Genomic DNA, 22,670 nt, shown 5'->3' with positions numbered 1-22,670 from the left:
AGTTTCGTCACCAATCCTTGCATTAAATTCTCAAGGATTCATGACTTTCTCTGATTTTGGTATTCAGTTAAGGGTAATATAAAGTTCATACTTACTCTATTGGTCCGAATTGTCACTGTGAGTTTAATCGTATTTACCAGCAGTCTATCACTAACATAACTGATGCATTTTATGTATTTCTGGTATACTCCTAAAGAAGATCTGTCATATTTTGGTTTTTCACTGTTTGTAGGTTCCCCTTGCCCTATTTTTTCATCTCCGACAATACATATGTATATCGCAATGTTAGGGTTCTTCGACTCGATTAGTATTTCTTGCTCATTATTGATTAGCAATATACCTAATATTTCAAGTTGGTATTCATAATAATTATTGTTGCTGTTTACAAAAACGATTTTTCCTTAATATCACAGGATCGTCATAAGTTTTAATAGTTCTATTATCCGAAGCTACTCCCTTTCTTCTGTAAGCGTCTTTGATGCTTTTACTCTTGGCGATTGCTGGCCTCACCTAGGAACCCCCGTCCCCTATTAAAGATAAAAAATAATTTTAGCATTCTAATTAAAAGTCCCTTACTGTTGCTCCAAAGTCACTAAAACCTCATTGATATTCTAACATAACCAAGAGGGCATTGAGAGATTAATTAAAACTTTTGTTACTACTTTGTTAATGTTTTAAAATCGCAAACCGGAACTTTTCAGTACCTCATTATAAATTCCGATTTTGTATTTTTTTGTTTCAGTTTTCTTTCCAAGATAATGGGTCTGCTAAATTTTTCCAAAGCGGAATCCACACTCCGAAAATGGGCGAGAAAGTTGCTCAGGTAAGTCCATTAGAGTTATTTTTATAATATGTTATAAATTATAATTGTTATATTTATGTATCTATGGCAACAATAGTGATTTTGTGATTGGGTATAATTTTTTCGTATCATTTATTATATTTAATAGGTACCTACTTATATTAAGGTAATATTATTATTTAAATGTAGAACAGCTAATAATAAACATAAATACGATTATGTGATTGACGCTTATTTACACTGCATTAGAGTTATTTTAAAAGACTATATCACGTTTCCTACAACTAATATTAATTACAAAAAGAAACGTATGCTTTTGCAAAGTACTCTGACTCCTAATCATTCAATATATACTGATGTTATCCAGAGTTTGTACAGATAGTATCCGTTACAACAGGTTGTATTTTAAGAAAAACTTAATCTTTGAAGTAAACTTTACTTTTACTTTTTCGTGTCTGGATCCGACTACAGTTGTTCTGTCCAATATCGGGCTACTTCTACACCCTTTGTATTTGCGAGCCATAAATCATCGAGGGTGCACTGTGATGGGCAAAGTCTGCATACTCTCAGATGCTCCACGTTCTGTATTTCCCCACGTTCTGGGAGGCTGAGGGTGCATTGGTTGGTCGTTGGTGTAGATGTTAAATAAGGACGGCGCCAGAACGTTTCCTTGAGGTAGGCCATTTTTTTGGGTTCTCCATCTGCTCTTCTTTCCATTTAGCACAACGTAGAAACGTCTATTACACAACAGTGATCTAATAATATCCGAAGGAAAGTATCCGACAGGGCAGAATGGAAGAACATTGTTAAGCAGGCCAAGACTCACAAAGGGTTGTAGCGCCATTAGAAGAAGAAGAAGAAGAATATCTAATAATATTTACCAGGTCATAGTCAAGCACAGTGTTATAGATCTTAGCAAGGTTTGAAGTAAAGTATTGATACTATTTTAATTTTTTTACCATTGTATTTTAGAGGCTATAACTTGGTTTTTCAATACGATTTATACCAGTGGACACCTACCTACCTACCTAATGGTTTGTCCAATTCATTGTTCATAGGTCTACAAAAAAGACAACAAAACCTTTGCTGATTATAGAACAATCAGTTTGTTAAGCCGTTTACTGAAAATTTTTCCAAAGGTAATAAATACATGACCTTATCTATAATAAAAGCGAGGAGTTTTGACCCTGTAATGGGTTTGTAATGGGTTTGCTCAAAGATGTTGTGATATATGTTATTAATGAACCTTGTTCTGTTTTTTTTTCTTCTCTGACCAATGGGTCTATTAAGGAGCGTTTTTCTAGCTGGTTCATATTATTCCATCCGCATTACATGCCCTAACCACCTCAGACATCCTATCTTAATATGTTTTACGATATCTGGTTCCTGGTATATTCGATAAAGTTCGAAGTTGTATTGCCTTGTCCACACTCCATTGTCTTAGTACTTTTCTTACAAAACATCCTAACATGTCTTTATTACTTTTTGTTACAATCCAGGTCTCAAAGCCATATGTTATGACTGGTCGTATTATTGTTTTGTAGAGTTTTACTTTTGTATTTCTCGAAATAATTGAGGATTTAAGAAGTTTGAGCCCAAAATGGCATCTATTGACCGTGAAAATTTTGCGGTTTATCTCTGCGGTAATATTATTTTCATTGTAAATGAGCGCTCCCAGATATACAAATTTATTCACTGCTTCGATGAAGTCGTTTTCTGTATCAAGGAGTCGTAGGATTTGTGACTGCGTGCTTATTTTCATATACTTTATTGTGTTCGTTTTTATTATTAAACCCATTTTTGTAGCTGATTCTTCTAGTGCTACATACAGCGTTTTCTGTTCTCCCAGCAATATTGATATTATTAGCGTAGACAAGGATTTGCACTGATTTATTATATATTACACCTGTGGTTGAGATTTGTGAATATATACTTACATATTAGTTCCCCCTAGATTCGTACTTTACATTCAACTTTTTTTAGAGCTAGTTTTGTTAAGTTTACTAACTTAATTGGCATTCTTAGGTCTTTCATTGATTTGACCTTTTCTCTTCTATTTACAGAGCCGTAGGCTGCATTGTAGTCTATAAATATGTGATGAGTATATATGCCATATTGAAGTGTTTTCGAATTTGTCTCAGGGTTGTAACCTGATGAATTGTCGATTTACCACGTCTGAAACCAGCCTGGTATTTTCCTATTGGTAGTTCTCCATATGGTACCATACGGTGACATAGTATTGTGGAAAATATTTTATACGCTGCATTTAGGAGAGTAATTCCTCTGAAGTTAGAGCATTAAAGATATCTCATTTTTTGTGTACGGTGTAAATTATTCCAATATTTCCATCACTGGGGAGGGATTTCTGTATCCATATTGATTTTATGAGCTGCTGTTACTATTATAGTATCGTGGCCAATTTAGTCTTTAAAGTAAAGTACCTATTGATATTATTTTATTTTTTTACTATTTTATTGTAGGGGCTATAACTTCGTTTTTCAATACCATTTATACCAGCGGACACCTACCTAATGGTTAATCCAATTTATTTTTTATAGCTCTACCTAAGAAAACCACAGCAAAACTTGTGCTAATTATAAAACCATCGGTTTGTTAAGGCATTTATTGTAATTTTTTCTATAGGTAATACATGGCCGTATCCACAATAAATGCGAGGAATAACTAAGTGACACACAGTTTAGTTTCCGTAAAGAGTTTGTAACGAGGGAGGCATTGTTTGGGATGAACGTACTTGTTCAAAGATGTCGTGATATATCTGTAGATATATACTGTTGTTTTATTGACTTTCAAAAGACATTTAATTGTGTTAAGCTCTTTATATTGGTCGAAATTTTATTCTAAGAAACATGGGCTTGGATGGCAGAGACGTTCGCATAATTGCAAATTTGTATTGGAATCAAACAAAATCAGTTTTAGTAAACGGTTTGGAATCACAGCCTCTTAATAATAAAATAGGTGAATGGCTGGGATGCCTCTTGCGATCCCTGCTTTTCAAAGTTTACTCCGAAAGAATTTTCAAAAATGCACTTCCTAAAAAACGCTTCTTCTTCTTCTTCTTTTTCTTCTTCTTCTTTTTATGTAAACATGACTCTATCTGTTTTTCAATGTGTCTCCAATAAGTTGTCGTTTTATTGTTTACGTGGTTTTCCTACTGATCATCTTTCTATTGGGAAACCGTCTCTTGCCGTCTTTACTATTCTATTTGTTGTCATTCGGCTTATATGATCGTTCCATTCTACTCTTCTATTTCTTAACCAAACAAATAGTATACCGATTGCGAGAGGGGTTAGGCAAGGATGCCTCTTGTCTCCGACGCTTTTCAACGTGTACTCACAGGCATATTCAGAAAAGCCTTATGGGAAAGAAAAGAGGGAATAAGAATTGGTGGAGAAATCATAAACACCATGAGATTTGCGGATGACACGGTAATTATGGCTGAGAGTATAGAAGAACTACAAACTTTACTAGATGCAATAAATAGTGAATGCATTCAAATGGGACTTGACATCAACACAGATAAGACCAAATTTATGATAGTCTCAAGGAGTCCAATAAATAATGAACAACTAAACACTTTCTCTTCCTATCTTCGCAGTCGTTTGTTGTTAAATTTCTTTCGCTCATGGACTTGTTTACGCCGTGTTGCCATTCTAATCTGGGTCTTCCTCTTTTCCGTCGACCTATCGGTTGCCATTCTATTACTTTTTTGGGGAGTCTTGATGCTGGCATCCGTTGAACATGCCCATACCACCTTAATTGTTTCTTCTCTATATCTTGAGTTATATTTCCTTCTATTCCCATACGTTGTTTAATTACATCATTTCTGATTCGGTCTCGTCTGGAAATACCTAAAGATCTTCTCATTGCATCCATCTCTACTGCTTCTATTCGCTTTTTGTTCTTTTCACTAATTCTCCATGTTTCAGCGCCATAAAGAAGAGTAGTTTTAATCATGGTCTCATATATATTAAATTTCCTTCCTTTCGTTATCTCTTTACTCCACAGTATACTATTGAGACATCCTAAGACTTTCTTTGCTTGAGTGATTCGTTTTTCTATTTCCCGTGTATCAGTTCCTGTATTGTCAAAGGCAACACCCAAGTAGTCATAGCTCTGACAGCAGGAAATATGTTGTCCGTTTTCGAGGTCTATGTTATCTGACTCGTTTCCAATACAAACATATTTGGTTTTTGTTGTATTGACATTCATTCCCCAGTCGTTATATTCTTCTATCAGTTTTCTTAGCATGTACTGCATGTCTTCCCTGTCGGTCGCTAGCACTACCTGGTCATCAGCAAACTGGAGTGTATATATACATTCATTGCTAAGCTCTATACCCATCCTATGTACCTTTCTTTTCCATCTTTCCAATGCCGCTGCAACATATATCTTGAATAAGGTTGGTGAGATACCAACAGATTGGAAGGACATCAGTATTAAAAAACAATCCTCATGGTATTTAAAAAGGTAACTGCAATAGACTGTTAACTTGTTGATTAATAAAAACTGAAAATGGGGGCATCTTACATGACCCCCTGTAGCTGGTGAGGTTTTATCGACTTACATTACCTCTGATCTGTGCTGGAGTCTAGGGCTAACTGAGTCTAGAGTAAGGGGCTAGAGTCACCAGCTACAGGGGGTCATGTAAGATGCCCCCATTTTCAGTTTTTATTAATCAACAAGTTAACAGTCTATTGCAGTTAAATTTTTAAATACCATGAGGATTGTTTTTTAATACTGATGTCCTTCCAATGTTTTTATGTGGCCATACAATGTTTTTAACAACTTTTTATTAAACTGATGATGGAATGATTCAATTCCGAAAAGATCTTCTTTAAAATAAAATTTTAAGCTTTTAATAAGCATTTTTTATACCTTAATACACACGAACACCACGTACTTTGTATTTAACAGGTATACTAGCCACTCCTGGATATCTCCACTTCATGGTTTGTTCCAGTTTCACTTTTCATTTCAAGGTGATGTATACTTTTGTTGGTTATAACATAATCTACCATAAATTTTTGTCCACAGGTGTTTTCAAAATGTATATTTGTGTTGGTCTTTGTGGTCAAAAAATATGTTGTTTATTCTTTATTAGTGCAAAATTTTATCATCAGTTCTCCATTTTCGTTTTGAACATCTTAGTTATGTTTTTGCTTAATACCGGTTGTTACTTGATTGATTATTCGAGCGCTAAAATCCTTCAATATTATCATCTCTGACTTGATCTTCTACTTGTTGTAATTAGTCATAAAACGTGGCAAATAACTATAAAGAAAGAAACAGTGTTACGACAGTTCCGTACTATTAATTTCATATAGAAAAAGTACCTTGACGTAAAAGAAGTATATTCTAGAAGTAGAGTATTCTAGATGTCATAGAAATATCCCAAAATATCTTGTAAGTTTTGGAACATCAGAAAATGTATTATTAACTATTGTAATATTGTTTGCAGTTTTTAATAAAAATAATCATAAAGATGTTTAACACTAATATATATTACTGTGGCTAGTTGTAACCTCATAATCGGGTATTAAAACTCTAAAATCTTAAACTGTTTGACAGACAGAATGATTTATACGAAGGTTACTTAATATCAGATTTTTTTAATTCTAAGTTAAAAAGTCTTTTTTTATCAGTAATAATTTTCACATCATTCTCCAAAATAATATCTTCTGATTATTCCTAATTTTATACCTAATTTTCTTATTTATCATGCATCAAAGCTTTCAGCAGTGGTTATGAATATATTTCGCGTTCTTTTTTCCCTGCAGTAATAAATTTCATGTTGTAACTCCCACCGAAAAAGGCAAAGCAATAGATTTCTTAATTTGTAGAGGCCCCTTTGATGTCTGATAATAGCGCCCGTAATAATTAAAGAGTATTTCCTGCAACACGATGGTAAACTGGTTGATATAATATCGCCACGCCAGGAGTGGCTAACTAACGGATAGACGGAAATATAAAATATTTAACTGAAATCTTGGATCTTGGAAATAAGTTAAGGGTACACTCAAAGCATAATGTTCAACGAAAAATATGTAATTAAATTGAATGGAAATTGTCATTTTCTGGTTGAAAGTTGATGAATACAAGAACTCGTTTTAAGTAGCGATTAGACGGAAAATAGGATACGTTATGAGATTTATTCAGTGGATTTTAACAGAATAGATGAGAGTTCACTTATTCAGCGTTTATTGTTGAAAAAAGTAAAGAAGCAGTCAGCAATAAAATATATTTAGTTGAAATCTGGTAAAAGGTATTTTATTTTTAAAATTATTATTTGGACTGAACAAAGTAAAAATTCTTGGCTTCGTAAGATTTTATAATTGCAAACAAAATTGCCGATAGTCTTGTTATACAGATAACGACATTATTTTGTTGACCATAGGAATTAAGATTTATTGTAATCCGATCTATAAAGTATATTATAATGCTCTAAAACTAAATTTTTGGTTATTTTTTAACCTTAATAGCAATACAAATAAATAAATTAGTAAATAAGTAATATGCTTTATTGTCACTGAAAATTGTACAAATTTTATGGACAAATCTTATAACAATGAGACAAGAAAGAAGAAAAAAATCAGATAATCAAAAAAATTAAATTCTTCCAAACTTAAACATAAAAAATACTACCTAATTATTATAAGAACCTACAAACTTCGTAAATTGTACCTAACAAAAATTAAAAATTAGGAAAGCCGATTAATGAATTAAGGGCTCAAATATTCTACCTCCTTGTGCTAAACAGTAACCAAATCTGTCATATAGATTTCTCCTCATATTTTGGAGTAGGGCTGGTGTAATTTTTGCAGAGAAATGAAGTATTTTTGCCTTAATTCAACTAGGTTTGTGGCCCTTTTAAAACTGATTCCTATAAGTGTTTTCTCTGAGAAAATCCCAAAAAAAGAAATCGTTAGGCGCTAAGTCACAGGATCTAGCGAGCCATTTAATTGTACCACGTGTACTTATCAGTCGATCTGGAAACGTTTGATTGAGGAAGTCAATAGATGCTCTAGAGTTGTGAGCCCAACACCTATCCTGTTTGAAATTAACCTTCTGAAAATTAACGGGAAGGCGTCAAACTGCCGGAATGATCTCATTCTGTAAAAGTTGTAAATACTTGGGCCCAATTAGGTTTCCATCGATAAAAAATGGACCGACAATATGGTCGCCCAACTTCCCAGTTCAAACATTTAACTTTTGCGGATACTGCGTTCGCACTGCAACACTAAGGTGCTTATTTTTCCGAGAATAATACCTTGCAACGGATGGATTGTGTTTTTTATGTAATGAAACTAAAGATTCGTCAAAAAATGAAATATTTTTTAAAAAGTGTACATTTTCATTCTGTTTATCTAACATAAATTCACAAAATTCCATCTGCCTAGAGTTATCTTACGGAAACAGTTCTTGTGTTGGTTGTATCTTAAAACAGTGATACACATTTCTTTTGAGAACTCGTTGGGCAGTTCGAGCATTTACGTTAACTTTCCTAGCAATTTGTACACTATTGCAGGGTTCACTAGCTTTTACAAAAGCACAAATATCAATATCTCTGTTTTGACGCTCCTCATCGACAGGTCTAACACGTGGTTCATTACCTTCATGACACTTTTTACAACTGTTTACACATCATGAAGTTTGAAAATGTTTAATGGTATTTTTAACTGTTGTAACACTTGGTGAAGGTCTATTTTCGAAGGCAACAATAAATAAATCAATTACTTCGCGTATTGAATGACCCTAAAAGTACCATGTTACAAGTTGCACTTTTTCTTGGTCGGTATACATGGCATAGGCATTTTATTAATTATTTATTTATTCTTTCAGAACTTCGTTTTAAAGTTTTAATGTCAATGTGACAATTATGACAATTCGTTTCTATTGTGAAATGAATATAGAGGTGGAAACGTGTAACAAGTCACAGCGATTGCCATTGTGTTGTATGGCCAATAAAACAACGTCGTGATCTGTAGAAGCCATACCATTTTTATCGAAGCAGCATTATTTTACACTACACCAAAAAGCAGTATGGTGTAATATGTACAAAAATAAAAAACCGATTTTATTACACTATATTATGAAAATCTTTCATACCAAAGCAAGAAAAAGAGATATTGCAATATTGTGCTCGCTAAACAACAATACACTTATGATTCTGACCTCAGAATAACCACAGGTGATCTCACTGGACACTGATCACTGTTTTATATTATTTAAATCTAAAAGAAATTGATATAAGGTTGAATGCTCGAATAAATGAACTTTGATCAAATGAAAGGCAGATATCGAGCACAGTTTAATAAATAAATCTTGCCCAAGTACTTTCGCTTCCTAGAGCATCTTCAGGGATATTTCGTCAATTTTGGGCTATCCAACAATCACAGAATGTCATAAACATAACATTGTATATAACACTACACTACACAAGGACAAACAGTTTAAAATTATTTAAAATAGGAGAAGCTACATTATGGTCGGCAACAGGAGAGAGAATAAGAATGAGAGAATTCTTTCTCCTGTTGCCGACTATAATGTAGCTTTGCCTATTTTAAATAATTTTAAACTGTTTGTCCTTATGTAGTGTAGTGTTATGTACAATTTTATGTTTATAACACAGTCCTGTAAGCATTTGCTACCTACAGCAGACTAGTTTTGTCCGCCCGTACCAAGAGCCTCTTGTGCGAATGTGTTTTTACAGTCGCACTCCATACTGGTGCCGCGTAGAGAATGATAGACTGCTTAAATCTGTCTATAACCCTCCTCCTTTCGGATTTGGGTCCCCCGATATTGGGCATTACCTTCCACAGCGCAGCCGCTCTTTCTGTCCCCTTACGGGTCATCTCTCCGACGAACTAATTACTAATAACCTAAGAGACTTTATGTTCTCTAAATTGACTTGTGGTACTGTTAGTGTTATACACTTAGACTTTCTTTCGTGTATGATAGAGTTAACTTTTTCTACTGTAGTTTTGAGTATACTACTCACGTGATTGACTAAATCTTTAGATCTAGATTAAATTAAAAAATTAACAACAAGCCAATTTCTGATTGTTCTTTATTTTTAAAGTTGCACTGTTTAATTTATCTTCTCTCGGTATTTAATTAAAACACGGTTAAAAAGCGCTTTAAAAGTTTTTAAAAAGCTCTTGTTTGGCCCCAAGCTGTCTGAGAGTTTACTGGTGTAATTTATCTTCAGGCTAACGTTACTAATTGTCATATTTTTAGTATCTAATAATTTAACACTGAAAACTCTTGCTTTCTTAAGAACTTCCACAAAATGTATTATAATTATTAATAGTTAAATTTGCTATTTTGACAGAATGCGTTTCTCAGGTAATTTATTTTTAGTACGAGTTTACAATTCATAGTCTAACTGAGTAAGTTGAGGAGGGGAGAGCTGTTTGTCTTAAATTGGTCATTCATAATTATGTCTGTATTTTTTAATTTGTTAATTTCCATAGATTCTAATTAAGATAGCTTAAAGCTTTTATTTTGAAAGTGAAGAATTTTGAATTGGCCAATAAAAAATTATTATGGACTAGAATCTGTTTGCATACGTAGAATCTGTTTTTATATTATTGAAAGCCCTTTTGTGTTATGTCATACGTTTGTTAAAAGTTCTACCAGTTTGGCCGATGTAAGTTTTTGGGCAGTCCCTGGTTTATACAAATTTTAAGAAGATGTAAAATTTCAGATGTAATTATTGGATTTTTAATATTATGGTCTAAAAGGTTTTTTACTTGAACAAAATTTTATTTAGGAGAAATACTAGGAAAAATATTTTTACGACAAATGAAATTGATTTGGAGTTGTTAGGTTATTGAAAATGTGTATTTTGTTAACTAGTTGTATTGTATTTTTTATAGTAAATTTAGGTGAAACTTTAGTGTGTTCTAAAATAATCTCTAACAGTTTTTTTGAAAGTTTATATGACGGAGCTGTATAAAAAGAAACTACAGGTCCTATTGGGTGATACATTTTGTGGAAGTGTTAAAAAACAAAAGTTTTCAGTGATTTATTGTTAGATATAATGAATTTCCATCAAATGACGTTAGAATCTATCACTCATTTTTACTGTCTATTTTCATTGCTAATTCTACATAGTTCATTAATCTTAGTAAATTATTTTGGTTTCTAGCATATTCCCTTTGATTGTCTTGTAGTGCAGTCTTTCCGTATCCAGTAGGGCGATTTTTCTATATTTTAAGCAATCTGGTTTTTTTTTGTATATTAGTATCAGAAGTATTCCGTTCTAAAATGTAGTTACCTTTACCCAAACTATTTTTATTCGATATTTCAGTTCCTCGGCTAGTTTTTCTCCTTCATCTCATATAATAAATTCTGTTTTTTTGAAATTTTGGTTATTTTTATTTAATTTATTATTTCTTCAAAATGATGGAGGGGCGAAATAATAAAAATAATAAAAATTATATATTTCCACTACTTTATCTTCATGTCTTTGCCATTAGTATTCTTCATAATATATTAAACAATGTAAATAAATATATCTTATAATAGAAAAAACATATTTGAGGTCAGGTCAATCGAACATACATAAGTTAAGCTATAAAAAAATTTAAAATCAAAAGGTTACCTAATACAATATGGTAATATATTCCACTGACCTGTTTTTAAACTGTTTAGATTATATTAAGTTGTTAATAACTAAAACCTCGTTTGTATTCTGAGCTGTATAAATTAGAAGTCAGTAATATTATGTACGCGTCTTTATTTTCTAAAACGAAGTTTTGTGCTTGAGTCACGTCCCCATTCACGATTTGAACTATTGCACCCGCACACTTCCTACTACAAGCCATGCAAGACCTTGAGGTCCTAGCGTTTCTTGGCAGCCATTTACATTATGGATTTTCGCTTTTAAATCACATCGTTGAAACACAGAGTGTGCCATGAACGGATAGTTCCTTTGTTTATTGCTAACACTGAATTCCGGGAAAGCCGCCGTCTTGGAAAAACGAAAGTTTCGACGGTATGCATACATCGAGGGGATTTCGTTTTTGCTAGCCCTTGAATGCGTGTCAAGGATAATTTTAATTGAAAAGATACGAGCGCTCCAGAAGGGTTTTTAAAAGACAGAATTCTAGGGAACTCAAAATCAAGCATGATGATTATGTATGGAATAGCCCTACACAAACTACTTACAGTCTCGTTGAATTTTTCTTTAATTTGGATACTACAGTTTGTCGTGTACGAATACTCCAATGCATTTTGCAAGGTAAAATTGAAGGAAAAAGAGCCCTAGGATAAAGAAGAATACCCTGGCTTGCTAACTTAAAACCATGGTATAGAAAGACCTCAACACAGCTATTCCGTATAGCAACGATCAAAGTCATCATAGCCAGAATGATCGCCAACGTTCGGAACGGACAGCCACATTAAGAAAAAAAGGATTCGAAAATCATAATCTCATAGTTATCTATAAATCTAATAAACGAGTTATGGGGGGGCACAAAGTTCTGACACAATTTGAAAATAAAAGAAAAACAAGAAAGCGATGAAAAAAGAAAGTTGCTACATGTAACCCTATATTTTTGATTACAAAAATCTTATATAGGGATTCTACAGTATTCACTGCCTTCCCTCGCTCAATTGTTTCCATCTCTCTCTGTTGTAAATCACAAAAATCTTAACGTGTATTATTGCCGCACTGTATTGTACTTTATACTATCACTTCATCAACTCGAAAGGCTTCTACCTCTTGAGTCTCTGACTAAATTCACATTATCAAGGAGCTAGTTGGTCTTGGGGTTAATGTGATTGAGAAGTCGTTTTTTGTGACTTCCGGCAAATTTCTCGACGGTCTGATGAACAGTGTCAATTTTTAAGTCCCTATGGAGGTCACTCTTTTTGAAATACCAAGGGGCATTGCCTATTACCTTAGCACTTTATCACACAGATTATGTCTATATTGCTTTTGCTGACACTACTCCACAGCTAGAATGCCATATGTAGGGCTTTGAGCGTAACCTTGCGTTTGGAGTGATACCTTAATATTTGGCTGTATCTGCATAAGATATCTGAGTTTTATTTATGCCATCCAGAGTGTGTCTTTTATTTAAATTTGTAAAGTTGATATGTACGGACTTAGTTTCGTTCAACTTCATTAACTACAGTTTAGTCCATTTAATAATTTGATTAACATAAGTTTGTGGATTTCTAGCTACTTCGTTGTGATCTTTGCCTACTGCCGAGAAAGCAGTATGGTCGGCGAAGGTGGCTAGAGTCATATGTGTTAATGCGGGAATATCACTGGTATCAAGCAAATATAGAACTATGCCCAGTACACAGCACACTTTGGTACTCCTGCATTAATATATTTTAATTCGGAATAAGCTTCTTAACGTTTGACTTTAAAAACTCAATTTGATATGTATGATTCCAACAACTGAGTATATTTGGTCAAAAGCTTACTTAATTTTTATATAAGACCCTTCTGCTACATCTTATAAAAAGCTGCGCCTTAACAAGTAAGACAGTGGACTTGATTGATGGTCGATTACCTTTTTCTAAAGCCAAAATAATAGGATGGAATTAAGTTTTTATCCTCTATAAGCGGTTTCAACTTGTTAAGAAATAATTTTTCGAACAGTTTCAAAATAACAGTAAGTTCGAACATTGGCCTGTAGAACGAAATCTCTTTTGGTGGTTTTTCAGATTTAGCGAACATCATCACGTCTGCTACCTTCTATATCTTCGGTACATACCTAAATCTAAATAAGGCATTAACAAGATCGGTAAGTTTAACTAAGGCTTTTCTTTCGCCTTCGTTAAAGTGTGCTTTCGCCTTCGTTTGGCTGGAATTTATTTTCAAGATATTCATCAAATCTATTAGTTTTCTGTGAATTCCTTTTTTCCCAATTGAATTTGCATTCTTTATTGAAGGGTTTTGCAGGATCGCTCTTTTTAGTCTTGTAGCTGCTCTCCAGAGTAAATAGTCTGTTTTACTGTCAGTTGACAATTCACTCAAATAGTCACTAATTGTCTAATTTTTAATTCTCTTTTTATTCAAGCGATCTTAGATTCGATCTCTAATTTTTTTGGGTTAGTTATTACCTAATGTTCTAGCAGCAATTGTAGGTGGATAATCTTATGCAGATTATTGAATATCTTTAACAGATTGTTGTTAAAGATATTCAACAGTTGTTTTTTGGTTCTTGGTTTTTAGAAAAATAGACAAATTGATTGCCCCTTCAAGTTCGAGCTTAATGCTTTTCCAATTATTTCGTTTAATAACGAGTCTAGCAGCCAACCAGGAAGCAACTAATTCAGACCATGAATTAAAAGATTTTTTTGTGAAATGATTATGCCACCAAGTAAAAGCACCTTCAAATAAATCTCCTGCAGAGATGAATAAATCTTCATCAGTGCAGTTCCTAGAAAACTTTAAAGTTTCAATCTGTTCCAGAAATGAAATTAGAGGTTCTTTATCAAATATTTTTAATGCTTCATTTATAAACAGGAACAGACTTGACAGGTGAGGCTGCAGATTAAGAATAATTAAGGTTTACTCTATCAGAAGTAGAAGCAACAGGTTGGTCTAAAATATCAGGTTGGTCTACAATATCAGACAAAGGACCCTCTAATTTTAAGAAATAATAGCTGACAGCTTTCTTCAATTTTTCTTCATCTAAAGAAGTTGGCTGTAGACGGGAGATTCTACCAGACAAATGAGTTAAACGAAAACTAGAAGCTTTAAACCTGCTATCGGATATAAGATCTAACAGATCAGAATAGGAAGCTAAAGCTTGTTGGAATCAACATCAAAAGATAAATTGACCGAAACATTAGAAAAACTAAGGTTACTGGCTTCCTGTGTACTTGGGACAGATACATCCCTAATAAGAATTTTATATGATAATTCATCTGTCGTAAGATGTTTAGGTAGCATCATGAAGAAATAACTAAATAAAATTAAGAAAGTAATTAAAGTACACTATCCACAAAAAATGGTTAAGTTAAAAAATACAGACCACTTACAACAATATAAAAGTATCTATCATCATAAAAAAATATGTAAGTATATCTGAGTATAAAATATAAATCAAATATGCTGAGATATATAAAATGGTAATACTTTTTAACCCAACATGTAAATATTAATGTATGTAAAAATAGTCAGTAGTATGGACATATTAAAATTAACTGCAAACAATGAAAATATGGACATATATAAAAATAAATAAAAAAAGTGTTTATTAAAGTTTATATATTTGCTACCAAACCAAAAATTCAGAGCTCAATTTTTCGAATAAAACAAGTAACGTTGGCGCCAATGTGTAACGATAAGACTACCAAAGGGAATTGAAATACTATTATAAAAATAATACCTCAATCAACCATAGAAGCTTATCGTCTATGCTTCGCTTAACTCAGTATTTCAAGTATGAGTTCGTCTTGTCTAAAACTAGAAATCAAACCATGAACCCTTAGCTGATAGTAAATAAAACAATTTTTAACTTATCATATTTATTAAAAATAGGAAACAATCAACCCTGCTAATGCTTTACAATGAATACAATGTGTATGATACTTATGGCATCGATGGCATCAATGGGCTGCTTGTGTTGCCTCCCAATTAGACGTTTAGGTCTTCCAGATTATGTTGCACAATATTACAGTTATTCCATATTATATCCTGAAACTTCCCATAAAATCTCCAATAGTCTTTTATACAGCCAATAAAACTTGAATTCGGCCAATAATTACAGCCAATAAAACAAAAAGAGAGATCAAACGATTTCTACCTAACGAAACCGAATTCAAATTTTTACCACTGTGCTTCTTAAAACTTGCGAAGCAAACAGCTGGATAAATTACTCGGCAAGGGAATCTAAAATTGCATTCCACATGCCGTTCATCATGGTCAAAATTCGTAGTGAATTTAGTCTCTGGTACTTCAAACAGAGTAAAGTAATAAAACATAATGACGGTATAAGATTTTTGTTTTGCTAGCCAATAAAACTTTAATTCGTCCAATAAATACAGTCAATAAAACTTGAATTTGGCCAATAAATACAGACAATAGACCCAAGAGAATTCTGCAGACCATAAAAAGAAACTTATAGTAATTTTTGACTTCTGGTATAAATTTCAAAAACAGGCAAAAAATTATATTGCCACTGCGTTAGAAAAGTTGATTGACAGAAAGTAGGGAGACTAAATGAAGTTAGCACAGATGACATAGGACGTATGCCTATGATGGAATTAGCTCTTGTGTCAACACAGAACAGAATATTTAATCTACGGGACAGAGAGAGAGAGAAGCCAAACATTTATTCTACCAAAAAGAAAGAGAAAGAAAAAAAGACAGAGGGAGCCAACTACTTTTTAAAGGAAAATAGTAAAAACGAAGCTAAAGGAATTAAGAAATGAATAAAGAAATTCAAATAAAATAATTTATATAATAATCAATAAAGATGTGAGGTTTATAATGTTATAATTGATGTAATAAATTGATCTTTAACTGTTATTAAACTATTTTTCTTTGGAAAAATATTTTTTTACTTTTTAAGATTGTTTAAGAAAAGCAATGCACAATTGGCGTTACGTCTTTACGGATGTTGCATCAATCACTCTTCATATACCTTTTAGAAACTTTAAATAACTGTGTAAGATTTTGTCAGCTTTTTATGTGCCGTCACGAACATAAAAGTTAAGGAAAAAAGTAGTTGCTTACCCATTCTTTCTACGCCAGTGGTAAAATAAAATTAACAAATTTTATTACTAACACAGGCGTATTTTATGACATAAAACACATTTACTAAATGTAGTGTAATGAGTAATGAGAAAGATATGGTCAATAAAATTTTTATTGTTTACTTTAATACCCTGTATTTACGTATTTTTTTGGTACATCTTATTTGAAGCAGAGAATTTTTAGTTATATTTTTCATTCATGGTGGGACAATCTGTATGCATGTTTGATAGTCAATACACAAATTGTACACAGTCAAAGCATACAGTAATACAGATAATAATTAACGATTTTTTGTATTGAATAAAGGTCATGACTGCAAGGTCAACGCAAAACCTTTTAAATTATTAGATTAAATACAATTTCATTTTGTGGATTTCTTCCTCAAATTATTGTGTGTAATCCAATTTGTAATTTTTCATTGAATTAAATGTAATTTTGTTAAATAGGTTATAAATAATACTAACAAATCAAATCGACCTTAATAATAATTCTGATTTAAAATCGACACAATGGACACGATTTATTTTTAGCATTTAATGCTTCTCTACGTCCCACTTAAACCTTTTTTCTCTTTTTTAAAAACAAAATTCTTTTCTTGCAGCACGATAACCAATAGAGCAGATTATGTAAATATTGGCGAAAATATTGTATCTGGTGTGTTTTCTAGTAGTTTCCAATATATTCAGTAGTGATGTACTCAAATGTTGGTTAAAATGTGCTATATAAATATAAAAAGAAGGTTTTTCATTTTTATAAATTTTCTATCCTACGAAAAATAAATAATGGTGTTAAAATCTGCACATTTCATGATTAATTCATAATAATGTTACTACTTAATTGTTTAATAATATAACTATTATTATAATATGCTGTTGGGTCGTTGAAAACGTTCATAAATGTTTTTCTAACATCCAGAAAATGACAACAGCAAGAGTTGAGCTACCGTTGGCTCCGAAATCCCCTCTGTCCTCTTTGGTACGTATTATTTATTTTACAGATGTTCCTAGTGTTAGTGAGCATGAAGCTGTCTATAAGGTTGAAACCAATGTAATAGCAAGTTCGTTTTTGAATTGTTTTTATCAAATGAATGTCTTGGGTGGTAGTTTGTAAATTTAGTTGCAGTAGTTTTAACATATAGTTTTTTTCTTTGTTTTTGGTAATAATACTTTTTATTTGTGGTCATTTTTGGAAAATATAGAAAATAGTTAATGTTCAATTAAAAGAGTGTTATTTGTTGATTTTATCACGTTTTTTTAGTCCACTATGAAATTACGTTGCCTTTTGCTTATAATATATATATGTAGTAGATATGCCGTTAAAATAGTCGCCATATACTCGATAGCAAAATAGTGGATAGTGGGTAGCATATACTCCTCAAGGTTTAGTAGTAACCCCCCACCCCCACTTTAACATGCAATGAAAATAAAAAGATAAATCTGTTGAAATCTCTGTCAAGCCGCGATTAAGGATCAGACTATTTAACATAATTACAGAATAAGTGGTTTAGAAGCTATTAAAATCAACTTTTGTCTAAAACCTTTTGACTAAATTTTTAACAATGTAATTATAATTGCCCTACAGAAACTATATTCGCTATGTGCAAGTTCTGAAGAGTGACACCTAGTGGCATAGATCAGCGAAGGTGTTAGCGCAATTAATATTTTAGTCTTACATTAGCTTTAAATAAAGTTAGTTAGTTAATTATTGTAATTATATCAATAATTAACTTGGAAAAATTTTGAATTGATTTTTAACAGTAAAAATTAGTAGTAAATTTTATAAGTTTAGATTTCATTATTTGACATTTAAGGTTGAGGTTATGGGGTTATTAATAGGTTAACATTGTATATATTAAATAAAATTAATAATTAAATTGCAGAATTACTATTATTATGAATGCAATGATGAAAACTGGATTCCAGAAAATAAATCCTTTCAAAGAAACTTACATCACATTGGTTTAAATTATTAATTCCTTTCCTGTCAAATTTTGGGTGGCGTAATCTGAACTTGAAGAAATATTTAGCATTTTTTTAAATATAAAAAAAATTAAATTGTTAACAAACTTCAACCAACATGATTAATATTAAAATTTACACTTTAAAGTGAACTTTGTATTATTAAAATTTGCACTTTAAAGTGAACTTTAATATAATATTTACGTTAAACTTATTACAACATCGGGCGTAAGAATGCAGAATTTGGGTTATGTTACTTACTTCTGCTTTATTATGATATAGATCCACTTTTCTCGTTGCATTAATTGGTGCTTAGAAGTTGGAAACCGATAGAACTTGAATTTACTATTTTTGTATTGTATTTTTACAATTTTTAATACAGAATTTGCGAAATCCGATTTTCTTTGATAACTACTTATGAAATATGCTAACAAAGTTGCAAGATTTGACCGCTGTACGCGCACGATCGTTTCTCGTATTTCCTTCAATTACTTGCACATAGCGAATACAGTGAAGAAGAAAACATAGAAACACGCTTCTCATATTAACACACGCCACATCTATTGCATCTCGTCTAAAACACCTACTCTTAGCCAATATACTTACACAACAATATATACATTTCAACAATTATAAACCCTGTATGACAAAACTTTATTATAACATGGCCTTCTACATAAGCCCCTGGTATGCACATACAGATTTGGATATTTTTTAATAGAATATAGGAATATACAGATTTGAATATTTTTTAATGAAAGAAAGGTTTTTGTTTCCTAAAAAATTATACATAGCGGGAATATCTTTTTAAAAGAAATAATTTTAAACTCCTAGTTTAAAAAAAAAATACATTTTTATGACAGTTATAAACAGTTATTACAAAAAGAGTTAAACCTTTTAACAATTAAAACTATGGTTGTATCTAAAATGTCAGAAAAAATGTACTAACTGTCATATGTCGAAATCAAATTACTCAACTTTTCAGAATTAAAGGTTAATTTCATTTACAAGAAAACTAAAATATGACAGTAAGCTGGTACATAAAACTTATATTTATTTATAAACTTTTTAAAATGACATGAGAGCATCTTTTTATATTAACTATAAATGTTTATTTCGAAAAATTTTAACAGAACTACTCGTTTCACTGGCTAATTATTTCTTTTTGAGTTAATAAAAAAGTTTGTTACCTTACATTTGAATAGAAAAACACTGTCTCACTAACTTGATAAACGTAACAAAACAAAACCTGACCCACATGAGACACAAAATGGATACTGGACAAATCCTGGAAGAAATCAAATCAAACGCCACAACCGGACTTCATATTATCCTGGATGATACCAATAGGTAGTCTTCAAACTCGGCTGTCTATTTTCACTCAAAACTACGTAGCCCTTAGGATGCTGTTATCAAATCCGTTGTCATGGAATACAGTTTCTAACAAACGATGAATAAATCATATTCAAACATTGCCACGTGACATCTTGAGCTCAAGTTACCTTCTTTTCACCAAAACTCATGGAATTAGGTGAAATTGCAGGTTTTAAAAACTCTCTAAAAACGATGTTTCTCCGTTTAGACCCTAAATTGTTCTCCTGACCTCCTGACCGCTACACTATCGAATTCCCTATGACGAATTCAGACTTTCACAATGAAAACAACTGCTCTCGCGGCCGGTCCATCAAAATCATTATAAACATAAGCGGAAAGATTTTTGTTTATTTCGTATTTAAATAGCTGGACAAAATCAAGGTCAAACGGAAGAATAATTTGCTTTTTATTATAAATAGAATAAAAATGTTTTTATTATCAATATCAGAGACGCAAAAAGACTAAGAATCCTTTGCAGTGTTTTATAATATATGGGGTAAAAAAATGTTACAATGTCGGTGCTGACTGTGAGAACAGGAGAATGGTTAGAAGATACTTTAAAAGAAGAGTTTGCCAACAAGAAATTCTTAGACGATTGTAAATTTTAAAGTCAAAAAGATCAGATTGTTCCTTTTTGTTGGCCAATAGGTTGATTCATCCACTGATATGAAATTAAGACCTGTAATCACGCTGCAATAAATCTGTAATAAAGTGTAGTAAATAGCTGCTCATATTGTTCACTAGCTATTGTATGTTTTGGTAGGCTATATGTATAATGCAGAAACTATCAGTGAGCCATGTCACTCCGCTATGCTTATATTGGTTGCTTTTATGTTATCTTGTGAGTATTGGTTTAATTCGTGAAGTTTGATTGCTGACTTGATAATAACTGGGGTTCCTTCATGTGTCGTGCCACTGCTTTTTGTCCCACTATTTTTAACATAAATGTTAATTACAGTATTTTTTTTATCACTTATTTGTTATTACGTTTACGTCCGCTCATTAGCAATTTTATCATTTGAAATTTAAATGAAAACTACAGTAAAATTTCTGCTAACGGACACCTCTCCACAAAGGAAACCTCTACTGAACGAACAGTTTTTAGGTCATCGAATATTTCATATGTGAGTAAATAGGGTTCTAGAAAAAATGAAGAAGGAACCAGAGATTGTGTTTACGATCAAACGCATAAAATTGCAATATCTGGGACACGTTATGAGAAATCAACACCGTTACTCCCTGCTGCAGTCTATATTGCAAGGTAAAGTCAAAGGTAAGCGAGGACCCGGTAGAAGGAGAATATCATGGCTGCGGAATTTAAGAACATGGTTTAAGAAAACCTCAACGGAGCTGTTTCGAGCCGCAGCGAGCAAGGTCATGATTGCCAATATGATTTCCAACATCCGAAACGGATAGGAACCAGAAGAAGAAGAAGAAGGGTAAATAGGAAGACACCTCCGAACAACAGACCCTCTTCACAACGACTCAGGACAAAATTTGCTCCTAATTTTTCTAAGAATGTATTGTAATTTTAACTGCTAACAACGGACAGTCGAGAAGGCGATTAAAAGAATAAAATTGGGGTATCGGAATTAAAATATGTACATAACTTATTGTAGCCATAAAACTAGTAATATGAGTAGGTACTTGGTCATAAAACTAGCTACTTTAGGTAGTGTTTGATTTGGAAAAACCCATTTTAGAATTTGTTCATCCTTTGTACACATTTCTAATTTAGTGGCGATATTCTGATCTAAGGGTTACAATGTCCTTGACTAAAAGAAAGTTTTCAAGTTTGTAAGAAATAATATCGGTGATAAAAGCTTCTGAAAAAAATAACTATAGTTTTCGAGTTTTGGTCGAAAAGTTTCAAATAGGAAAAACTTAAGTTAGTGACATTTGAAAGAAAAAGGCCGATTTAAAAAAGTGGTAGATAGAAAGTGAAAATGTTCAACAAAAAAAAAGAAGATTAAAACAATAATAAACTAATAAACAACTAATTTAAAAGATGGATATCTAAAGCAAATCAAAACCTCTTTTTTATTTCAATTAATTCAGCGATAATTCTACACAATGGACAACTTTATACAAGGCAAATTATTTTTTCCTATTGGTATCCGCTATGAAGAACTTTCGCTGTATTTACTAAAACGTATTATGCTTTTTTAATTTCCCTTTATGTTTTTCCACGTACTTTTAATACAAAAAGTGTTTTCAAAACATTTAATGCTGTTATCGGTTAAATGCAAACTGTTTATACAATTATTACGCTTTTCTCCGTTCCAGTATATTGGACAACTAGGTTCAATGTTTGAGATAAAAATGCATTCATAACTAAAATCTATTTTTCAGTTTTTTTAATATTTGTATTTTTTATGCAAATATACTTTATATTTATACATGTTTTTAATATTTATACAAAAAGTAATTATACCTTTTTAAAATCTTTAATTCTGTCATCCGTTAGTTGATGAGCGTTTTTATTGAAAAAGGGTAATAATATTTAACATTTTTGGTATTTTCTATACAGTTTTTGCCTTTCTTCATTGTGATTCTTTTAACAATAGCTTTCCTCTATCTTATTTACAATGAAGAACATTTCATACAAATCTTGCTTACTAATTTATTTTTTATTATCAAAGAAAAGAATAAACTGTCCACTTTTTAAATACGTTTCGTTTAATTTCGTACACATTGTACTACAAACATCGATGTATTGTCAACTTGCCAAGCCAAGTGTTCTATAGAACGAGTATTGGTCTTATTTTCAACTTACTATATCACCGAA

The 22,670-nt window shown here is 32.0% G+C and overlaps 1 protein-coding gene across 6 annotated transcripts in view; it reads left to right on the top strand.

Annotated features, from left to right (window-relative positions):
- LOC140437434 (voltage-gated inwardly rectifying potassium channel KCNH6-like) overlaps positions 1-22,670 on the top strand; it is a 713,853-nt gene that overhangs the window by 309,938 nt on the left and 381,245 nt on the right. For all 6 annotated transcript variants that reach the window (XM_072526970.1, XM_072526969.1, XM_072526966.1 and 3 more), the window contains one exon: positions 743-823. In XM_072526970.1, the coding sequence (XP_072383071.1) occupies positions 743-823 (81 nt within the window). The remainder of the gene's footprint in view (positions 1-742; positions 824-22,670) is intronic.

This window comes from Diabrotica undecimpunctata, chromosome 3, assembly GCF_040954645.1.
Source record: "Diabrotica undecimpunctata isolate CICGRU chromosome 3, icDiaUnde3, whole genome shotgun sequence".
Lineage (NCBI taxonomy): Eukaryota > Metazoa > Arthropoda > Insecta > Coleoptera > Chrysomelidae > Diabrotica > Diabrotica undecimpunctata.
This window is presented reverse-complemented; position numbering and strand designations above follow the sequence as displayed.